Consider the following 24,586-nt stretch of genomic DNA (forward strand, 5'->3'; position numbering starts at 1 on the left):
AAGGGCTTGGTCTTCACTGATGAGGTGTCTCCATGGGGTTTGGATACACCTTATAATCAGAGCAGCTCAAATTTCATCCATACATTAGAAAAGAAAAAGGCTACTGTGTGCTAGGCACCGAGATCTCTCTATCTGTTTTATATGCCTAGTTTGAAGTAAGAGTTTCTCTTTCAAAGTGAAGTTTAAAGCTAATTTGTGAAGTCCCACTGATGACAACCCATGATGGCTTAGCCATGATTTGTCTTAGAGGGCAAGAAGAAGCATGCACAGAAGACAGCCCTAGAAAAACGGATGGACACGCTCTGGGAGGCCGAGGTGGGTGGACTGCTTGAGCTCATGAGTTTGAGACCACCCCGAGCAAAAGTGAGACCCTGTCTCTACTAAAAATAGAAAAAACTGAGGCAAGAGGATCACTTGAGCCTGAGTTGGTGGTTGCTGTGAGCTACGAAGCCACAGAACTCCACTCAGGGAGACAGCGTAAGACTATGTCTCAAAAAAGAAAAGAAAGAAAAAGAAAAGAAAAGTGGATGGCCTGCCAAACAGGCCCAGAGAGGCCTGTGGGACTCGACTTGTAAACAGAGAAAATACATCAAGAGCCAAGTTTCTCACCATTCTCTTAGTCTGGCTAGGTTTTCTTGCTAAGAGTCAGAGGCATTCCAAAGATTAAATTCCTTTTGCAATTGTGATAAATTCTCTCAAGACTTTTAATGCATCTTGGAATCAGCTTTCAGCTTGATTTATTACAAGAAGGGAAACAAGAAATTTGATCTGATGTGGATGAGTCTGGACCAGTTAAACAGGCACAAACACCGTGGTGCTAATAAGGCCAGAGTCACAGGCACAAGTCATGTACAGGCCAGCTCACTTTGCCAAGTCCTGTGGTCTCAAATTGCACTTACAAACCCAGCTGGTCATTTCAGACATTTCTGCCCTCGGTATAAACACAGTATGTGGGCCTGGGTGGGGTGGGTGAGAAAATTGGAAAGAGTCAGTACAATCCATAACACAATTTGGAAAGTACATGTCCCGAGATTGCAAAGTGGCATCATTTCTCCAGAGACAGAACATTCTAATGATAAGTTGTGTGTAACAAAATATTCTGTTAAATGTCAAAGTAAAAATAACTTTGATTGATAACTTAGCCCCTATGATCGATAAACTTTCTTAGCCATTCAGGCCTCAGCTTTTCATTATAGATCTTTACAACTGGGAACAGGAAAGTAAAATGCAAATTAAGTCATCTAAAATACTGGTGTTCTCTAATGAATTATAAAATAATAACTACTTGAACTTACTGAGGACACTCCGTGCCTGGCACTACTTTAAGTACTTTACAAGTATTAATTCATGTAATTCTTATAAACTACTGGCTAAGATTTGTTTTATTCATTCATTATTCATTTAACAAATGTTTATTGATTATTTGCCATGCTCTGGGTACCCTTCTAGGTACACAGGGACATCTCAGGAAGACAGGTAACACATTTCTACCCTCACGGATAAGAGATACTAAAACATAGGCTTGCCTGAGGTTGCAAAGCAAGGAGCTGGGACTCAAATCCAGGGAGTCTGGTTCTAGAATTCTTGTTCTTAACACCTATGTTTTGCTGAAGGTTTTTTTCAAACTTGAAGAAAGAAGCCTCAAAGACAGTCCTGCATCACAGATGCTCTCATTGCCAGGGTTATGCTATTCATGTGGTCCACACACACGCATGTGTGGCTCATCCCCTCACTTCCAAATCCATGGAAGCTATCTCTAAAGGACAGTCCTCCTTCGCTCTGAGCCTGGTGCTAGCCTAGAATCATCTTCCTCACTACAGGGCTCAAAGCAGCTGCTCTAGCTATCTAGCCCATGGCTTCTCTATACCATTATCATGAGTCTTGAGAATCTAAGAACCTTACCCAGGGCCACTGGGCAAGTGACTGAGGTAGGTTCAGAATTCAAGTCTGCTCGTACCTTGCTCCATTCACCTAACTTGCCTACAGTACATTTCGTATAGGGATTTCCCAATGATCCGCACAGAGCAGCAGACCCACTCCGCATACAGTAAGTGCAATTAAACATACAAGACAAATGTCAATAGTTTACTTTTTCTACCTCTAGCCTATCGGCATACCTTATACAAGGCCATGGACTCTTGATCCAGGTAAAAGAAAAAAGGTGAACTACGAAACAGGTCTTCAGATAATGAAGTCTGTGATGTACAGTCTTAAGTTACATGGATTTTTCTTTTGATCTCTAGTTTGGGAAGTTTAACATACTCCCATCCACCCACCTCCATCCCGTTTACATTTTCACTTCTTTGCTGTCTTGATTTTTGTGTATGGAATTTTTCAAGTTTCAGTGAAGTCAAGTCAGGGACAGAGAACTGCCAAGGCTCACAGGTTTTAATCATCATACAATGAAAGGAGGTAGGAAGCCAGTTTTGAGTTCTGGGAACAGCAAAGACTTCAGAACTTTAAAGGCTGCCAGTTGTGAAACACTGGAGTCAATTCCCTTTGGAGGCCAATGACTCAATTAGGGGACTGGAGGGGCTTTGTGGCTTGAACACTTGATGCCGGGGGTCAGAAGCCAACATACTGACCTCTCGGCCTGAGTAAGACCTATTGGTTTTCAGGACAACAGCTCCCACAGAGTTTAATTATCAAATAATTCACTAGTATCTGCTGGACAACTGTACTTATCTAAATTAAGCCTCTTAATATCCAGTAAATCTGTTTGGCATTATTCCAAATAAATTTTTAAGAGCTACAATCCTTTAGGTGAAAGCATATGTAAATAAATACATGCACGTGAGGTAGTGATTGTAAGTCTATCGCATAAAAAGTATGCAGGTATAATCTAGAGATGGATTATTTGAAGGTGGTGGGAAGAGCATGATTACTAGAAAACACTGCAGAAATTTCAGGAAGGACAAAAGATTAAAGTGAGTATTAGATGGAAAATGGCAAGAAAATCCAGCCAGCAATGACCATCTCAATGACCACGAGGACACAGATGAAGGGGGAGCTGGTGTCCCAGTGTGAACAGCTCTGGGAACCTGGGGCCTGCTTTCTCATCCTGGCTGTAGGGTCTGAGGCTAAGGTACTTTTTAAAACTAGTGATGAGGGAAAGAGAGGTAGGTGGCTAGTTCTTCTTTGGAAAAAATGTAGATTTTGACTAGATTGACAGAATTTTGTGTTTTAAAGAAAGGAAAAATCCTGGGCAGCACCTGTGGCTCAAAGGAGTAGGGTGCTGGCCCCATATACCAGATTCAAACCCAGCCCCGACCAAACACTGCAAAAAAAAAAAAGAGAAAAATCCTCTGGAACAATTAAGTTTCATTCATTTGACAAATAACCTCTTTAGCAAGCAAGTACTTTGTAGTCCTTGATGCTTTTTAATATATTTACAGCAAAGGAGTATGAGTTAAGTGGTATCAGAAGAACTAAGTTTCCTAAGTGTGAAAATACACTTTGTTTTAACTCTGGATTTAATCCCAATTCAGTCAAACCCCTAAAGTTAGATTATGCCAATGAATAAGTTATAAGATCTCAGTGAGTTACAAATCTTTTCCATAAAAAAATCTTCAGAAACTCAAGCAGGCAGTATTTTCGAAAGAACCTTCCACTTTGCATGGGTAGAGTAAGATTCTGAACAAGCCGTGGAACCGACCTTCTCGACTCCAGAGAGCCTCTCCATCCTACACACACATTGTTTTCTGTACCAAACAATCCTCAGAGTCTCTTAAGCTCATCAAGTAGACATGGCGTTTCAAATATCTCTAGCACAAGGGGAAAAACACCCATAATTTATAGCAATCTTTGCAAAAAGAACTTACTCAACCTATTTTATGGTTATACAGATAAGTAATATGAATTATTTTATGCTGTTTTATGTATCATTCAAGTTTTCTAAAATTCTTAATTCTTAGTGAGTGGCTGTGTTCAGAGCTACATGATGCACACTGATTTTTTTCTTTTTTTCCAAAAAGGTCACTGAATTTTGGCTGACCTTTAAATTTTGGCTGATCCAATTAAAACAATAGCACCAGTCAGTTACAAAGAGTTTTCTATAAATAAGTTATTTATCCAAATGCAAAAACCTAGGTCAGATCAACATAACTGGCCCTTTTGTAATTAATAGAGTTGACATAGGTTTCTCTTAACACACGTGACTGCCACACTAGGAAAACAATTTTTTACTTGGGTCCACACTGTTTTATTAGGTCAAGAGACTTGTGAGTTATATATGCTTCATGTGGCCCTGGGCTCAAACACTAGCATAAGGTACAACTTACATGGTAATTAATGTGGTTTAATATTTTGCCTTGCAAGCAATAAAGATGAGTGCAGAAGAGTTTCTAAGTCTTACAAGGACAAAGGGCAGTAATACTCCTTTTGAAGCCTAAATACTTCCAAATGATAAAAGAGCCAAAAATTATGGATGGTAAAGAAAAACTGTACCGATTCTTTACGAATTCTAAAAGCATGGATTTCGTCAGTCAGCAGACCTCAGCGCGCAGCTGGGGGCACGTACCTGCTGCCTGTTGCTGGGCATGTAGGGCAGAAGCGTGGACACGTGGAACATGAGCTCGTAGTCTTTGTACGTGGTGTACAGGGAGTGAGTGCCGGTGGAATCAGCTGAAAGCAAAGACCAATAACAAAGCAAGTTAGGCACCTACAAAGTTAGGGCTTTAACACTTATAAGGTTATGATGACAACAGGCAAATGGATTGAAAGAAATTCCACTGAGCTCTACCCCGCTTCACCACCTCTCGCACCACACCTCAGGGGCTCCTTTTCTCCGTTCTTGCCTCCCAATATAGATACAGGGGACCAACTGAAGACAAGGTGCTCTAACAAGCAGGCACACAGGGGAAGCAGCAGAGGAAAGCAGCCAGTGCAGGTTGGGGTGCAATTATCTAAAGGCTGAGACTAACAGGCAGGGAGCCCTGGGGCACCCTTCTGTGTGTTTACAGTTAATTCTCGGCCTTCTGCAAACCAGAAAAATGAAACAAGGTTGACTGAACGTAGAAATGGGAACAAAAAATGTTATTTTAAACATTTCCTTCCCTGATGATGTAATTAATCTTCTCTCCTTTCAACAGGAAGTGCAGTGTGATGTATCACATGAATTAAGAACACGCAGAATGAAGATGATCTCTTACAGTGCGTGCTGACACGTATGTCAAAACCAGGACATTTGAGCTGTTAATCATAAGGCTACTGATGTTGTGAAAAGCAGAATGACTCTTTGACAATTCAAAATCCATCTGTATTAACAATGATACTACCTCAGACTGAGAGTTTCGGACACTCTACCTACCCCAGTGACTATGAAACATTTAAGCAATAATTCTGTAGTGAAGTTCTACATGATTTTTTGCATATAGATAAATGAAGACAAAAAGTTACACAGAAAAGATGTAAATGGAATTCTAGACTGGTTTTCTCAGTTTTTGATTTTATGTATAGGCTATTTTTTAACTTTTTAAACAAGAAACCATCCTGTTCAACATCATTTATTCTGTTGCGATTGTGGGGGAGTCACCTTAAGTTAATCTTTTTTATCTAAAAGGTCAAATTTTTACTTTAAAAACACTAAAATATCTAACCTCCATGGAGGTTTATTTTCTTCTTCCTGCATTCTGTAGTGTGTCTTTCTTTCCAATATTTATACCCATCTCAGTGATGGACCTAAAAGTCTCTTAAAAAAAAATACCGTATATAGTTCCTGAATGCTCCAAAAAGGAACTCATGGAAGGAATTTCATGAAGGAGGTTAAGTACTTGAAGTGCTTACATAAAGATGCTGATAAATTAACTTACAGATGGTCAGATACAGTAAGATGCATATCAACCCCAAATAAATTTTTCCTTTTAACTAGTCATTAAATACACACTTGTTATTTTTCATAGGACTTCTTAGAAAGTAATATTTCATTACAACACTGAAAGTTAACATAGCTTTGGAAGTGAGCAAGTTTAGTCACAAAGGAGACATAACTCTCCTTAAATGAACAGCTGATTCACTGAAAACAAAACTGAGGGGTGGACAGCAAACATCCTAGGATGTTCAATAATTCCCCAGACAACATTGTTATGGAGATGGTTAAAATTCAGTAAGAGAGGGTGCGTAAGGTGGCTAATGCCTATAATCCTAGTACTTTAGGAGGCCGATTTGTCAGATTCATAACACACAAAAAATCTTCCATTCTAAAGGCTGTTTGTTTTGTTTTTGGTACTCTTAGCTGTGCAAAGGCTTTTTGGTTTGATCAAATCCCAGTTATTTATTTTCTGTGTTGCTGCACTTGCTGGAGGGTGGTGGGGCTCTTCCTCATAAAGTGTTTTCCCCACACTCTCTTCTACAATTTTTATTGTTTCATATCTGAAATTTAAATCTTTTATCCAATGAAATCAATTTTTGTCGACGTTGAGAGGGGCAGGTCCAGCTTCAGTCTTATTCATGTGGATAACCAGTTCTCCCAGCACCATTTGTTAAATAAGGATTCCTTCCTCATGTCATGTTTTTGTTAGGCTTATTAAAGATTAAATGGCAATATGTGGCTGGGTTCATCTCTAGATTCTCTATCTTATTCCATAGATCAATGTCTCTATTTTTGTGCCAGTACCATGCTGTTTTGGTCACTATAGCCTTATAATACAACCTGAAATCTGGCAATGTGATGTCTCCAGATTTGTTTTTATTTCTAATAGCAAATAGCTGTATTTGCTATTTGGTTTTTTTTTTCTGGTTCTGTATGAATCAGAGTAATATTTTCTCAAGGTCTTTAAAGTATGACATTGGTGCTTTGATGGGGATTGCATTAAATCTATAGATTGCTTTGGGTAGTATAGACATTTTAACAATGTTGATTCTTCCCAGCCATGAGCACGGCATGTTCTTCCATCTGTTGACATCTTCTGCTATCTCCTTTCTCAGAGTTTCATAATTATCTTTATAGAGATCTTTCACGTCTTTTGTTAGCTATATTCCCAGCTATCTCATCTTCTTTGGTGCTATTATAAAAGGAACAGAGTTTTGATTTTATTCTCAGCTTGATGACTATTGGCATATAGGAAGGCTACTGATTTTTGGGTATTGATTTTATATCCCAAGACACTGCTATATTCCTTGATCACTTCTAAGAGCTTTGTAGTTGAGTCCCTTAGGCTTTCCAGATATAAAATCATGTCATCTGAGAGGCTCTGTCCCCATTTGGATTCCTTTGATCTCTTTCTCTTGCCTGACAGTGATGGCTAGGACTTCCAACACTGTATTAAATAGTAGTGGGGACAGTGAACATCCTTTTCTGGTTCCAGATTTGAGTGGGAATGCTTTGAGTTTTATTCCATTCAATGTGATACTGGCTATGGATTTGTTGTAGATAGCCTCTATCAGCTTAAGGAATATTCCTTCTAAGCCTATTTTCTTGAGTGTTTTTATCATGAAAGAATGCTGGATATTGTCAAAAGTCTTTTCTGAATCAATTGAAAGAATCATGTCATCTTTGTATTTGATTCTATTTATGTGGTATATTTATAGATTTGCATATGTAGAACCAACCTTTTGTCTCTGGGATAAAACCCATTTGATCATGGTGTATAAACTTTTTAATGCGTTATTTTATTCTGTTTGCTAACATCTTGTTGAATATTTTTACATTGATATTCATTAATGATATTGGTCTTTAGTTTTCTTTTTGTTGGGTCCTTTTCTGGTTTTGGGATCATGATGGTATTTGCTTCAAAGAATATATTGGGGAGGATTCCTTCTTTCTCTGTATTTTGGAAAAGTTTATGCATTATAGGAACTAGTTCCTCTTTGAAGGTTTGATAGAATTCTGGTGTGAAACCATCTGGTCCAGGGCTTTTCTTTTTTGGGAGATTTTGTATAATTGATGCTATTTTAGTACTTGGTCTATCTCCTCTACATTTTCATATTTCTGGGGATAGAGTTTTTTGTAGTAATTGTTAAGAATCTTTTGCATTTCTGTGGCATCTGTTGTTATTTCCCCTTTATCATTTCTGCTTGTAGTTATTAGAGATTTTATTTTCCTTTTTCTGGTTAGTCTAGCCAAGGGTTTATCTATTTTATTAATCTTTTCAAAGAACCAACGTTTTGTTTTGCTCATCTTCTGAATAATTTTTTTGTTTTCAATTTCATTTAGTTCTGCTCTAATTTTGGTTATTTCTTTTCTTCTGTTAGGTTTGGGATTAGATTGTTCTTCCTTTTCCAGTTGCTTGAGATGGCCCATTAGGTTGCTGACTTACTCTTTCTGCTTTCTTGATGAAGGCATCTAATACAGGCATCCTCAAACTACAGCCCACGGGCCACATGTAGCTTGCCTAGGACATTTATCCGGCCCGCTGGGTGTTTTTGCCACCGCTGCCTGTCCTGCTTAGCAGCTGACTCATCCCGGGGTCTGCAGTCTGGCCTGCCAATGGTCTGAGGGACAGTAAACTGGCCCCTTGTTTAAAAAGTTTGAGGACCCCCTGATCTAATGCTATAAATTTCCCTATAAGGACTTTGCAGTATCCTACAGGTTTTGATAGTTTGTGACTTCATTATTGTTTTGTTCCAGAAATCTCATGTCTCCTTCTTGATTTAATCTATGACTCAGCTATCATTCAGCATAAGGTTAAGTTTCCATGATTTTGTTTGAGTATGAAGATTTCCATTGCTGTTGAGTTCAACTTTTATTCTATGATGATCTGAGAAGATACAGGGGATAATTTCTATTCTTTTTAATTTGTTGAGGTTAGCCTTCTGATCTAAAATATGATCAATTTTGGAAAATGATCCATAGACTGATGAGAAGAATGTGTATTCAGTTTTGTTAGGATAAAGTGTTCTATAAATGTATGTTAAGTCCATTTGTTCTAGGATCTTGTTTAAGTCCTTTGTTTCTTTGCTTAGTTTCTGTCGAAGTATCTGTCCAATACTGTCAATGGGGTGTTAAAATCTCCACTATTATAGTGCAGGAAGATATCATATTTTTCAGATCAGTTAGGGTTTGTTTTATATAGTGAAGGGCATTCAGATATGGTGCATAGATGTTAATTGTTGAAATCTCTTCATATTGTGTTTCCCTTGATGAGTATGAAGTGTCCATCTTTGTCTTTCATTATTTTTGTTGATTTGAATCCAACTGTATCTGCATATAAGATTGCAACTCCAGTTTTCTTCTGCTTTCCATTTGCCTGGAATACTGTTGCCCATCCCTTCACCCTGGTCTTGTTTTATCTTTCAAGATAAGGTGAGTTACTTGTGAGCAACAGATATCTGGCCTGCGTTTTTTTATTCAGTTAGCCAGTGTATGTCTCTTTAAAGGAGAGTTCAAGCCATTCACATTAATTGAGAGAATTGATAGATGTGGCAGAGTTTTGATCATCTCGTTTTTCAGAAGTCTAGAGCTTAATTTTATGGCTTCTTGCCATTGTGGAAGCTAGGCTTTATTCTTTAATTTCTGGTAGGTTTATTTTGGTGGTGTACCCTCCTGTTGCTTGTTATGAAGAATGGGTCTGAATATTTCCTATAGAACTGGTCTAGTTATGGCAAATTTCTTCAGTATGTGGATGACAGTGAAGTATTTGATTTCTTCATCACAATGAAACTAAGTTTAGCAGGGTATAGGATCCTGTTTTGTTTAAGAAGGTTGAAGGTCAATGGCTATCCTTTTCTGGCTTGGAAAGTTTTGGCTAAAAGATCTGCAGTCATCCTTATACTTTTCCCTTTAGAAGTAGTACTTTTCTTATGTCTCTGCTTGCAGAAGTTTCTCCTTCATATTAACACTGGTAAAATTAATTACAGTGTGTCTAGGGGATGCTTTGTTTGGATCGAGTCATGCTGTGGTTTTGCAACTATCTATGATCTGAATTTTTGTGTCTCTTGCAATACTTGGGAAATTCTGTGCCATAATGTCTTGGAGCAGAGAATTTGTGCCTTTCGGAACATCCTCTTATCCTTCAGGAATTCTTGTAGTTTGGATGTTTGATTTCTTGGAATGATCCCATAACTCTCAGGGAATATTCTGTTCTTTTTATCCATTTTTTTGCCTCTGCATGCTTTGGATAGTTCAAAAGTCTTGTCTTCTTTATCAGAAATTCTTTCTTCACACTGATCAACTTTATTTCTGAGGAACTCTACCGTATTTTCAAGCTCCTCAAATACGTTTTCAATTCCTTAAGCTCTTCTATCTTTTCTAATTATGTCCATATCCTTGATGACTTTGTCTTTGAATTCATTACTTTCTTGAGATAACTTCTGAACTATTTTTTCCATCTTTTCCTCCATTCCATTTATCTTGTTTGCCATTCATATTCTAAATTCTCTTTCTGACATTTCAGCAATTTCTCTATGGATGGAATTTTCTCATGTATTTTCTTTGACATCCCCAGGAGGCGGTGATCTGCTCTGATTTTTCATGTTGCCAGAGTTCTTCTGCTGATTCCTCCTCTTGAGTATTTTCAGGTTCTTTCTTTTTTAATATGTTAATTATATTTTTTTAGTTGAATTTATAGGTTGTCCCTGATGAGTCCACTCCTCACTGTTGCAGTGCCACCGCTGCCCTGTTGGCTTTCTTCCACTTTCTTGTTTCTGCTGCTTGATTCAGCCTGGGTGACGTGTCCCTCACACAGTCCTCTCAGTGCAGAGCTCCTCACAGTCGGCTTTCATCCACTTCAGTCCAGTATCTCTCCCTCCCTTTGGGCATGAGCCTCTGGCAGAAGCTGCTTCTAGTCAGCCATCTTCCCATAATTCGGGGGGGGGGGATTTTTTAAAATGTTATCATAATTTGCCTATCCTAAGCAGTACTAAAAGATGAACTGTTAAAATATTCTAAAATTTTCTTTTTCTGAAACATCCGTGTAATAGAGAAAGTTAACTAACAAGGCTTGTTCTGGGGTTTGCTGCAAATATTTCTCTTCAAAAAGGGATATAGGCTATTAATTTTTATCATTCTTTGCAGACCAGTAAAGGCTGCCCATGGTGGGAATTCTGCACTATGCTCTGGGTAGTAGAACATGTCAGTGGCTCAAATCCCCTCTGTTCCTGCTTCACTTCACTTTATACTCAAGAAAGAAACAACCCATTTTAGAGCTTGAAGAAATGTCCCAGGATAGCCTTGCCCAATACCTTAAACTTTTCTGTGAGTAAAATGAGGTTTGGATTGGACCAAAGTCCTAAGGCAGACAAAGTTAAAATTAGAACTCAATTCCCTCCAATTTTATTTATTTTATTTATTTATTTTTTTTAAGAGAGAGTCACACTATGTCACCCTCAGTAGACTGCCATGGTGTCAGAGCTCACAGCAACTTCCAGCTCATGGGCTTAAGTGATTCTCTTGTCTCAGCCTCCCTAGTAGCTGGGACTACAGGTGCCCACCAAAACACCTGTCTATTTTTTGTTACAGTTGTCATCATTGTTGTTTAGCAGACCCAGGCTGAGTTCAAACCCCGCCCCATGGGTTTGAGGAGGGATAACAGAAGGCAGGGAGCCTCAGGGCATAAGGCCTCCAGGGTTCTAACCCTGATTCAGATATACCCTGACACTCACACATGGAAAACTCCTGTATTACCACTCCTACCAGGAGTGGAGGCCTCACATGGTCCACGTTTAGAATCTTTCTACTCATCACTTCACTAAAGGAACAAGCAGTTAATCACTTGATAATTGGCAGAATTTTCCAAAATACATAACTTTACTCTGCCTGGCATTTTAGATGCTGATAGCAACTAAATAACAGTACCTCGTAGGAAGGCATACAGCCCCAGTTTTGAACTGGCCAATCTGGCAATGTGCATCACCTGAGGAGGCCTAACGGAGGCCCCTGACAAATAGGAGGCATCAGCTTTCGAATCATTGCCCCAGCTCCCCAGTTAACATCATGACTCTGGAGAAGAATAAAAAAATAAGCCCCATAACATGCCATGAATGAAATGTGCTAATATTCTGTCTCTCAGAAATGAATCCAGTTCTTGTCCTTGATATGCTGAAACAAGGGTAATAACAGAAAAGGTTAAGCTGAAAGAAAGAAAAAAATGTTAGAAGATTCTTCTTGAAACAGTAGGGACTCTCTCTGCTGGTGTTATAAAGGAAAAAGAACTGACCTTTTGAGCTTATGAGGGGAAGCACATATTGCATGAGAAACGTGCTTCCTTTACTCATCTGAGGAAATCTAAACTCCATCCCAAATAAGCTTGCTAGGCTGCTTCTGGGGTCAGGAACAGCAGGGCATGTGATCGCTCACGCAGACTGGTGTGGTATGCCTATCTTTGGCAAACTGAAATTGTGCACACATACAAATATGAAGCTTACTTTTATTGTCTAGCTGCGCTCGGTATTTACTAAATCCTTTCAGTCGTACTCTCTGGCCCAGAAGATCAAGGAATTCTTCAAAAGCTGGTCCCGCTGTCTCATTGTTATACATTTCTTCCTCTGTGCTCTGGCCTGCTTTGCAATAAAGGATCCCAATCTTGTGCTGAAAGCTCAGCTGAAATGGGGGAGAAATGTAATTACTTAGCAGAGAATACCAGACGAGCTAACTTCCAGTAAAATTGAAACTACAGAAGCTTAGAGTTTTGTTCTCAGGAAAGCACGCCAGAATAATTCCCATAAGCAAATAAGCAAAGATAGCTCTTGCTGTACAAAATGCTACAAATTTATAACAAAACCAGAAACCCCAAAATACAGCTGGAGAAATGTCAGAACCTAAAAGATAAAATGTATGGCCATGGCCATGTAGAATTTACCAGATTTCCAAAAAGATAGGCAGTCAGGTTCAACCATGTACTCAAAAATAAAACTGTGGAAATGATTAATACACTTCACATAGTAATTAGCATTATTTTCCAAGTTGGGGGGAAAGGCTATGAACTTTTAAAAGATTTTCTTCTCTAGTTCTTAATGCCTTTTTCTTCTTTAATTTATTTGAACATGCATGAAAATAAGTAGGACTGTAAGGAAGAAAACAAATCAAATTAAGGTCTGGTAAGGATAGGGTCCCAATGGAAATTATGATATGTGTATATAAATAGAAAAACTTTTGCTTCCATAAAAAGTATCTTTGGCTATGCAATTACATTTATTTCTTGTATTTTTTATGGTCTTGAAAACAGCTGCTAAATATATAGTACACCATAAAAAATTTTAATGGCAACAATTGAAGACTTCCTGCTATAGTCCTACCTCACAGTCTACGTCACACTGGAAGCCACAATCTTCCTCCCAATGCTGGGAATAAACTGGACTCATTCTTACAGCTTTCTTATTTTTCCTAAATAATAGGATCTACTTTTCACTCATTCAGTCAAGCTCTTATTAACTTACCGTCAGCAATCTGAGTCTCAGACTAAGAGATTATCAGACACCACTGATTTCCTAAAGACATCAATCCATAACATTGTCCATGTTTATTATCGAGCAGTAAAAGCCTTTAATCAAAATTCATGGCTGACTATAGCAGTAAAATGAGGCAAAATGATACCCATTTCCCTGGAGCAGCAAAGTGATGAAAATGGCCTCGGGCATATTGTTACCTAATGACAACATACAACACAAGTGAGCCCCACACACCTGTCTGGTGGCCTTAGCCAACTGCAGGAGACACTCACTGTGCACAGGATGAACTGGGAACTGAGCAGGGAGAGCCAACTGCATTCAGATCCTGACTAAACGCTTTGGGAGAATACAAAAGGAAACACTGCCTGCTACAATCTGTCCGATCAGCTACCTGTATCTGCCTGCTACAATCTGTCCGATCAGCTACCTGTATCGATGGGTGCTGTGGCTCTGTAGTTCACGGCTGTGGCTGCGGTCAGAGCCACAGGCTTCTCAAAGCGCAGGGAAGTTAATGATCTGTACCTCGAGTATGGGAGTATTACATGCTGTGCCGGGGCTACTTAATACTGAGTATTACTAATCTTATTGAACTAATTCTTAGGTACAGTCAAGGAAAACATTTTCATTCAGCCAGAGATTGAGTTGATGTTTCTGATCAACTCAATATCTGAATCGATGATACCACATTTATTACAGACCATCATCTTCAAAAAAAATTAAGTATAATAAAAATGCCTAATATTACTTCATTATAAACATTAGGTTACTCAGAAGACACTTCAGGATCTTAAAGTGCATTGGGGAAACTCTCATCATTAGTGACTGGAATACAGACACTGATGCCACAGTGATTACTGGAGTCTGAATTAATACTGTAACACAGCCGCAGAACGACCCTTCACATCATCAGTGTCATGGCAGTCCACTTGTCTTCACTGTGAGAGGAAGGTTTCCGCTCTCTAGTTATTTGGGCCTGGCTTTAATGAGAGCCCACCATGAATACCACAGAGTACTAGGCACGCCGCACACAACTCCAACACCTGCTGAGCCCCATTGTCTCCTCTTGCTGGCAGGGACCACTCACCATCATCCCCACTTGCAGAGCTCACTCTGTCCTGGGGGCTGCAGCCCCTGTTTGTCTCCCCTCTGCTCCGTCACCTTCTGCTCACCTCACTGCCAGCCCCACATCACCTCATCTGCATGCTCCTAGGCCACATGGGCAGCTTGTCCCTGTCTGCCCTGGCCTCTCTGGGAGAAAATCTCTTCATCTTGCTCCCATCCAGCTCTTTGAGGGGAGGCCTGGAACAGAGCTTTGGGGGCCCCAGGGTTTGGGCATGGTGTGGTCAGCAGTATCCTCGCCAGACGGGCAGACTTTCTCTGACCCTGAGGTTCTTACAGACTTGAGATCTCTTGCAAATGTTCACTCAGGAAAAGGCCAAACAACTAGAGGACTGAAATCCCAGGAGACCTCACTGCTGCTGTGAGCTGTCACCTTCACACCCTCCTCCACAGCCATTGGACAAACCAGCCTGTGTCTAGACCCCAACTGTGAAGAGGATTTGTGTTTCCATCCAAGAAGCCCCTGGGCCCATGGGAATCAGGCCTCCGGTGTCTCATGCCAGCTGCCCGACTCTGGCTCCAGTGACAACTCCTTACTACACACGTGGCACGGCACGGCACAAGTTCACTGCTCACTGGTATTCATCAGTCATGCTTCTCCCATCAGTTTTCCAGGTGAAACTTCAAAGTCTCTGACAACTTAGAATAAATACTGGCTTGTTTACAACAAGGGCTATGTTTCTGCTAAAACATAACAGAATGAAACATTAGGCAAAGAGGTCTCCCTCACCTAAATAAACCTAGAAAAACAATCAAAATGTATCAACTACTACTATTGCTGGGGTGTATCAGAGGCAAAAAGGTCTCCCTCACCTTTCATAAACCTAGAAAAACAATCAAAATGTATCAACTACTACTATTGCTGGGGTGTATCAGAAAGCTAGCCACATACTCCTCAGTCTATTACAATAAAAAGCAAAGGAGAGACTCCAGCTTCCCAGGTACTAAAACTCCTAGTTCTCTCAGAACAAGGCTTTATCGATAACCCTACGAAACCTCAGGCTGACCCTACTAACTCAGCCCAGTGCGCTGACCTTTCTCTAACTGGTCTGATGTGAACACTAGCCAGTCCCACCATCCTGGGATAAAACAAGGCTGGCACTTGGGTGTGAGTACTGCTGTAAACTAAAAATACTCTCGTCAAAATTCCCAGTGGCTTCAGTGCTCACAGCTGGACATAACACACACGCTGCCAGACAGCAGAGGACCCAGCACATGTGTCACTTTCTTTCTGAGACAGGGTAAAAACTGGGTGCTCCATTCCTCCCGAGGCCAGAAGCTTGGTCATTATTGACAAGAAAATTTAAATTAAAATGAGGTAGGAAAAAACTAGAAAGCTTCAAAACTGTCTTAGAAATAAATCTGAATGTGCAGTGAACCCCTTCCAACTCAATCTCCTGACTCCATCTGTGTGTTCTGAATGCGCAGTCTCGCTGATTTCGACCTCCTTACTCCGTCTGCAGCCAACCTGACGTACGCGTATGTAAGCAAAGCCTATACCTGGGTGAGTGGACAAGAGAAGGGAGATGCCCTGAAGAACAAGCTAATCACGGTTGTCACAGATACCATGGTGTCCTAAAATTGTGAACTTTCACAATTCATTTAAATAATATATTTTAAAAAGTTAACCTATATAATTTCGTGAGTTTACCTATTATATAGATTGGGACAGTCTGCACACTGTACCCCATAAGTGCATTATTGTACACAGCTATGATTTAATTTAAACAAATTTTTTAAAAAAGGAAAAATGGGATTTTAGAAGTGGAGACGTAAAATTCCGTAAAGTAACAGAACCATTAAGGTCCTTCGTAATAAACAACTTTTCTTGTAATTCTCCAGTGTCCAGTCTTCATCCTCAAAACATCTTTTTTTTTTTTTTTTTTTTTTTGAGACAGAGCCTCAAGCTGTCCTCCTGGGTAGAGTGCCGTGACATTACAGCTCACAGCAACCTCCAACTCCTGGGCTCAAGCGAGTCTCCTGCCTCCACCTCCCAAGTAGCTGGGACCACAGGCGCCCGCCACAACGCCTGGCCATTTTTTGGTTGCAGCCGTCATTGTTGTTTGGCGGGTCTGGGCTGGGGATTTGAACCCGCCACCTTAGGTGTACGTGGCTGGCGCCTTAGCCAGTTGAGCCACAGGTGCCGAGCCGCATCCTCAAAACATCTTATCAAGGTCACAGAATGGAATAGGTGAGTTGGGTGCCCAGGGATTCTCCCACCACTAAACCCTGTCCTGTACACAGCAGACACACCGAGTGACTGTGTGTTAAACAAGGAAGCAGAAGTTGGAAATACATGTAATTACATACACAAAATACAGGTAATTAGGTTATGTTTTAAAAACATATTTTAAGAGTAAAGGGAAAAAAAAAAAAACCCTTAGAACAGTAAGATAAAATTGGCCCAGACTCTCTTGGGCAGATCTGCTATTTGGGAAATGAATGAAAAGAGCACTCTCTGAAATAAAGTCTTAACCACCCCAACAAGTTAGTGGCAACTTTTAAGGATCCCTTAGAAAGCAGGATGTCAAAAAACAACAACAAAAACCTGTCCAATCTTTTAGAGATGAGAATAAGCAGCACCTTTATGTATTATAGAAATCACGAATTAGATACTATTCAGAGCTGCGGGAAGTTAGAATGCCCTACTGTGCTTAAGTATGAAATACCTTAACAGAGTACATGAAAGTCAAACAATATAACATCTAAACAAAAGTACCTGTAATGTAACCAGAACTATGAAACGCACTGGTTGGCATAAAAGCTGAATCTAATTTTCAAAATTAATCCCTTGACATTAGATTGTGAGTAGGTGCTCACCGAAAGTACTCAAAATGCCTAATTTAACAACCTTCCTGGCACTGTATCATTCAACTACACCGACGTCTCAGGTGCCTGCCCCATGCCACAGGGAGCAGGCACCTCCAGCTGCCCTACTGGTGTCTTTTCACCACTCTGCAAGACAATCCCCAGATGGGTGGCAGCTGCAGAGGCCTGAGGGGTTCAGGGGAACTTGGACCATTTGTGGAATTTTCTAGAGCAGCCTCAGGGGACCAAGCACCTCACCCACCAGACACTTGCAGTGCAGTACAATGATGTAACTTCAAGAACCAAGATATCCTATGAACACAAAAGAATAAGGAACTACCACACGGGGGTCATGTCCTCTTCACCAACTCTCCTGCAGTGTGAAAGTGAGTGCTATTCTTCTTACGGCGGCTGCTGAACTGTGAGCATCTGGACCGAGCCCATCCCCACCACCCTTCCATCCTTTCCTCAACTGGTTAACGTACATTTCACACACTCCGCACACTGTGCCAGTCGCGACTGCGCTAAGCCTACTGTGTGTACCACACCATTTTAGAAGTCCACTGCTTGGGCTTAGAGTCTGATTTGCTTTCTTTGTTGTTGTTAGTATGTCAGCTTTCATTCCTAAGACAGACAGATCTCGGGATTATTCCTTCTGAGTGTTACGATGCCTACTTTTTTTTTGCTAATAATGCAGTGTTAACTTGTTAGACCAATCACAATTTCATCACGTTTAGAATTCTAGCCATCTGAGGTGTCATTTATTCTACTTTAACCACAGTATCACTACTGGGTCAAACAAGAAGTAGCTCATATTTTCTCTAAAACGTGTAAAAAGAATTTTCCTTGAGAAATTCTGAAAATATACTTCATCGCTGTCTTTTCTTAAAATCATGTATTTAAAAACAAATCCACTCATTTAAAATAAATTACATGTACTTGCACAGCTACCTCTGACTTTCTCCTACAAGTTATTTGCAACTTAAAAGACCCCTTCTCATCTTCTGGGCCACCCTCCCCATCTTGTGCATCATTAATTCCCTCTTGCACAATGTCCATAATCACACCAGTTTTCTAATCCCCACTGATCCTACCCAATTCCCATCTACCAGAATCAGCCTAAAATACAGCTCTGATCACGTTACATCCCGATGGAAAACTTTCAACGGCTCCCTATTGCTTCCTGAAGCGCCTCACCTACAATTCAAGGTCTCCTTTGTTCTAGACCCAACTTGCCTTTTCTTTCCTCCTCATGACCTTCCCTTTTGTTTGTAATGAAACTAGATGAGCCAGAGTTCCTTCAACAGCCAACTACTCCTATCTCCCTCTTGGAAATCTATCCAAGTCCAAAGCCTCAGGTAAAATGCTGCGTCTGTCAGATTTGCCCACCCAAATGGTTTTTCTTCCCCAAAGCACTCACTGCATTTACACTGCTCCAAGGTTCCAAGATCCCAAGATCTCTTGCCACACATACCCAGCCTTGCAGAAGCCTGTGTGCTCAGTCTTACTGTCCTTTTAGGCTAGGGACTAGGTTTCTTCAGTCAGCTTCAATTCTTCCAATGCATGTGGCTCACACACATCTGTCAGCATGATGCCTTGCACACAGTAGACAAGAATAAATATTGGTTCAGGGAAAGGGTCAACGTGAGGTTTTTAAACCCTGGAGAAAAAACCACTCCTGAGCTCTATTAATCATATCATCAGATGTGCTCCTGCTGGCTGGGACATACCAAAACCTGGGTAAAAATAGTAAGGACTCAACAGGAGGTGGGTTATACTCTAAGGGCATCACGTTCTCAACTAGCAGAAAGGCATACTGGGAAAAACCAGAGAGAAAACGCTTCAAGGCATTTAAAATAAACAGTCTCGAAGAAAACTCCACAACTTTGGAAAACAGACAGAAATTCATACAGAAGCATACGATCTCACACGTTATACATACCCCTTGCTCATCAAGCTTGAGCAACTGCTCCGAGACCTTGGGTGAGTTGGAGGCCTGTCGCAGGCACTGAATGCTCAGCTCCGGGATGACATACTCCAGCACTTCTTTGAGAGGCAGTCCTCGCGTGGTACCGTGCCTAGCAGTAGAGGGCACAGCATCTTCTAAAATTGCTCCTCTCAGTGTTGTAAGCTGCAAGGGCAAAACACAATACTTACTCCTGGCTGCCCACGTAGAACCCAACTGGTTATCTTTATAAACAGAAGGAGAGAAAAGGGTATTTTCCGAGTGGGCAAAAGGGGCTAAAGTACTCCATCTGAAGAAACAAAATCAACACTCAAATGGTCTGGAAACAATATACAGAAGAGCAACCCTTAAAAAATTAAGACACTCCTACAACTCTGTGAACCCACACAGGCAAGTTCAAACCAAGAAGAAACTTGACCATGATCCTGGACCTAACTACACTCACTACCTTCCCTTTTCTTTTTATTCCTATTACCCCATCTCCCTGCATTTTCCTTTCTTCCACTCCCTTTCTTATCTTCTTCTATTTAATTCTCCTTTCCTGAGGCTGATGGGGGACAGCTAATGGCATCCATGGTCTGGGTGACTTCAGGGCTGAGATGACTACCACCAAATTTTGTCTCATGATTTGTTAGTTGTCCTCCAAAATATCACAGCAACATAAGATCAATATTCTGAGCACATGCCTCACGTTTAGTATCAGGAGAAAACCCCAGAACCAAAAATCAAGAAATCTGGTTCTAATCTGACCTCCTCTAACACTAGGAAGAGTTGTTGGTAGGAGTACTAGCAACAGGAGCTAATGTCATTGATGGGGGTCATAAGGACACCTAATGTTTACAATTCAGGGACTGTAATTTCTTTTTTTTTTTTTTTCTGCTGTACATAGACGAGTAAGAGTTGTCTTGGGCCACACAGTAAATAAACAAACGTTAATTAAAGCTGATTAGCAAAACAAAAGGTCCATCTATTACCGTAGATAAGCAAAAAACAGTCTTCACAGAATCAGCATGCACCCCACAGGCCTCAGGTTGGACACCCTGGCTTACATAATGGTCTAACACTGGTGGACAGAGTGTCTCTAACAATAAGAATGTTCTTGTTTTGCACTAATACAGTAGCCACTAGCCACAGTGGCTACTGACACTCAAAACGTATGTGTTTATTTAATTACCTTAAATATCCACTTGTGGTGGACGGCTATTGATTGGACAGCATGGGTCTGTAACTTAAAATATGTCACTTTGAGAAAGGGGCTTTAGCTAATACATATGCAGCATAGAGCCTAGGTTCAAGGCAAAGGGGTCCAAAATCTCATGCAAACTCCAGGGAACTAGAAACAGGTTCTCCTTTCCCTGTCTGATCTGGAAAATAACCAAAATACACAGTCTGTAATATTTGCCAACTATATTAATTATAGCTGTCTAATTAAAAAGGGTTAAGCAAATAAAACTTAAAAGTACAGGCCAAATCTAATTCTTCTCTTTTCCTTTCTTTTTAGAGATAGGGTTTTACTATGTTGCCAGGCCAGAGGGCGGAGGCCACTCACAGGTACAATCATAGTTCACTTGCAGCCTCAGACTCCTGGGCTCAAGCGATCCTCTTGCCTTAGCCTCCCAAGTAGCTGGGACTATAGGCGTGCACCATGGCCTTGGCCTCAGATCTAATTCTTTATATAAATCAGCAGCTCCACTTATTTACCTACTTCTATTGTACCGTTTATATAACAATCTCTTTTTCCACTCAAAGCAAAACAAGCAAGGAACTAACTTGGGTCTTCAACATAAGGCAGTGCGGGTTTGTCACTGGTAAAAACATAAGTCAGATGTTCACCCCAACACAGGTGAACTGATTTTCTGCATTAGATTTTGAAGTTGTTTTTAAACTCTGACATAAACCGTATTGTTTACGTCTGTCCTCTGTCTTGGACCCCTGTCATGTTTGTTGTTCTTTATGGTGTAAGGCAGCAGTAAAACCACTGCCATTTAACCCTGTGGCTGTGGAGAGCTCAGAAGTGAAACACGGCATTGAGATGTGCGAGGACTGCAACAGCCCCTCCAATATAGTTCATCATCCTGAGGATGCAACATCGGTAACAGTAAGAACCATCTGTCCTTTGTCATGATTTTTGTAAGGCTTTCCATTTGTATTTGCAAAATGAACAAAGCCTACAGGCATTGGCTGCACCAAAGGACTATCTGTTTGCACACCTAAAGGCATTCTTCATAGTCAAAAGGTAACATTTATGACATGTTTCCTAATTTTTCATTTGAAATAAAATACTGCAATGCCCTTTTCAATTACCTTAAATGTTGCAATCATTAACATTAAAGAGATAAATTCAGTGCCCTACATAAAACAAACTAAAGGAGCAGCGTCCCAGGTGGGTCAGAGTTTGGCCCAGCAACAACACAAAGCAGTCCCATTACCTCACTGGTCCTGAAAACCACTCTGTAGTTGAACTGGGACCCTTCTTTCTCCTTGGTGTCTTCCACTTTCTCTCTCCGGATGCTGACTGCCACGGGGCCAAGGTTTTCATCTAGTCCAAAGTAGTTTTGGTGCTCTAAGATAGAAAAGAGAGGTGACATCAAGAGAAAGAGAAAGTTTTTTTTTTTATTTCATTAGATTTCCTGACACAAATAAAATATGGACAAGAGGGGGAAAAAAAAAAAAACAGAAAGAGAAAGGTACAAGTATCAGAATGAATACCTTTTGGTTAATCAAATCTCTGAAGAAATACCACATGGCTCATGCACGATTTCCCCAATGTCCGGCTGTATTTTCTGGTTTCCAGGTTGGATACACTTTCACATCTCATTTCATCTCATTTTCTATTACCTCCTTTCTCATTCTGCTTTTCACCCGTTCATGGGCAGTAGAAGCCTCCCAGTCCCCAAGTTGTTATTTTGCAATTATGTGAAAAGCATCAGAAAAATTGTGTTGCCAGCCTTGGGAACCGCCAGAAGAGGAACCCGGCTGCTTGAAGAATCATGACTGGAAACAGTTTCCCTCCCTCTGGGAAGGTCATCTTGCTGGATGGATTGAGAGCACCAGAGGTTACCTAACTAGGTAAATCTCGGCCGTCAGTGACGTTACCTAACTAGGTAATTCTTGGCCGTCAGTGAGGATCACCCTTTTGTTACAATGTCATTAAACACCTCAACTCTAAAGCCAAATTTAGCAACAGAAAATAGAGAAAAGGTCATTAAATTGCTATGCTCAAATTTATCTATAGATTCTATAACTGGGCTTACAATGTAATATTAACGAATCGCTTCTTTCACATAAAATCACTGGTCCTTTTCAGGATCACTGCAGGAGTGGACCCGGAGGCCACCCTTCCTAGTAGACGGTCCTCATTCTCTCCCTCACACGCAGCATATGCAACCATGACCTGCCTGCACTGCCTCAGCCATCCGGCCACAGAGGGAACATTACAGAAAACAGTTCCCACTCACGAAGCAAGTATTCTACTTTGAGCCCATCCACTGACATAATGCACACTGTTCTGTAAGGAATTCCCCCTGGACTGCTGGACAAGGCTTCTCACCAGTGAGCTCTGCTAAAAGTGGCCAACAACGCTTCACTGCAACCTCCAAACTTCAGTATTTCCTCGGAAACAAGTCAGCATAAACACCTGGGATGGGGTCCAACTCACACAAACCGAGGGAGCAATCGCCCAAACGTTTACTAACGTAGCTTACAAACCTATCTACCCTTAGCAGCCGCATCACGCCAGTAACTCAAGCAGAGCAGGTAGTGATTACAAACCCAGAGGTGCTATTCATTTATTTCTTAATGAATTACTGCCAGGTCGGTTCTCCAAGGTTTCTACTCATAAAATGGGTTCTTTCACCCTATATGCAAAACATCACCTTTATTAGTTTTGAATGCCACCTTATTGATTCTGGCCAATCTTGCCTCAGTTTTTATTTAAAAAGAAATAGAATACTCCAAACATTTTTAAGCTTGAACAAAATCCACAGATATTTCCAAGGCTTTAGGTTATGCTAGAAATTTTTGAAGGAATAAGAATCATTACAGAGGGAGTAGAAAACACCGTGAGTTCACCAATGGAAGACAGCCTTTGCTCCGCGCAGACCCAAACTAGCAGCGGAAGCCACCAGTGAATACTGGCCAGCTCTCACAAAGACAAATCATCAACTCCTTTATTTACTGTCTGTAACCAAATGGGATTAATGCGGACATTGTTTCCTCTTAAAGCCAGTCAGGGCTAGAAGCAGCAAGTAAACTACTTTAAGGGCTAAAGGTGAATTACTGAGTTAGTACAGTCCTGGACTTGCAAAAAAGGAAACAAGTTTTGGGCAGCACCTGTGACTCAGTGAGTAGGGCGCCGGCTCCATATACCGAGGGCAGTGGGTTCAAACCCAGCCCCAGCCAAACTGCAACAAAAAATAGCTGGGCATTGTGGTGGACACCTGTAGTCCCAGCTGCTCTGGAGGCTTAGGCAAGAGAATCGCCTAAGCCCAAGAGCTGGAGGTTGCTGTGAGCTGTGATGCCACAGCACTCTACCAAGTGCAATAAAGTGAGACTCTGTCTCTACCAAAAAAAAAAAAAAAAGGAAGTAAGTTTTTATTTTTAAAGTGGGAAACATCCCTTGAGTATACAGCCATGCACCACGTAACAGTTCAGTCAACAATGGACAGATCCTCTGGGATGGTAGTCCCATGAGATTGTAACAGAGCCCCCAAATTCCTATCACCTAGAGATGTCACAGCCATCATAATGTCATAGCACAATGTGTTACTCAAAAACAGAAAAGTCTGAAAAGCAAAACATTAAAATAAAAAATTCTAAAAATAGAAAAAATGCTTATAAAATAAGGACAAAGAAAACTATAAAGCTGCACAATGTATGTTTTTTATGCCAAGGGTTATTATAAAACAGGCAAAAAAAATTTAAAAAGATTAAAAGTTTATGAAGTAAAAAAATGCTACAGGCTCAACGCCTGTGGCTCAAGTGGCTAAGGTGCCAGCCACATACACCTGAGCTGGCAGGTTCGAATCCAGCTCAGACCCGCCAAACGACAACGATGGCTGCAACCCAAAAATAGCCGGGCGTTGTGGTGGGTGCCTGTAGTCCCAGCTACTTGGGAGGCAGAGATAGGACAGTCACTTGAGCCCAGGGTTGGAGGTTGCTGTGAGCTATGATGCCACAGCACTCTACCCAGGGTGACAACTTGAGGCTCTGTTCCCCACCCCCCAAAATAGTTAGGGATTTAAAAGGTTGGCGGTCATGGTAGGGCACGCTGGTCCTCATGAAGACTTCCTTCACTGGGACTTTGTAAATGCTCAGTAAACATCCTTTACATTTTTCTTTGGAAAGGTCATGCCTGTGCAATATCTCACT

At 40.8% G+C, this 24,586-nt stretch overlaps 1 protein-coding gene across 3 annotated transcripts in view; it reads right to left on the bottom strand.

Annotated features, from left to right (window-relative positions):
• SIPA1L2 (signal induced proliferation associated 1 like 2) overlaps window positions 1-24,586 on the bottom strand; it is a 234,625-nt gene that overhangs the window by 76,700 nt on the left and 133,339 nt on the right. For all 3 annotated transcript variants that reach the window (XM_023517656.1, XM_023517655.1, XM_023517654.1), the window contains exons 3-6: window positions 21,646-21,779; window positions 19,193-19,381; window positions 12,301-12,475; window positions 4,520-4,623 (exon numbers count right to left, since the gene is read on the bottom strand). In XM_023517656.1, the coding sequence (XP_023373424.1) occupies window positions 4,520-4,623; window positions 12,301-12,475; window positions 19,193-19,381; window positions 21,646-21,779 (602 nt within the window). The remainder of the gene's footprint in view (window positions 1-4,519; window positions 4,624-12,300; window positions 12,476-19,192; window positions 19,382-21,645; window positions 21,780-24,586) is intronic.

Source organism: Otolemur garnettii, unplaced genomic scaffold (genome assembly GCF_000181295.1).
Source record: "Otolemur garnettii isolate 467f Iridium unplaced genomic scaffold, OtoGar3 scaffold00116, whole genome shotgun sequence".
Taxonomy (NCBI): Eukaryota; Metazoa; Chordata; class Mammalia; order Primates; family Galagidae; genus Otolemur; species Otolemur garnettii.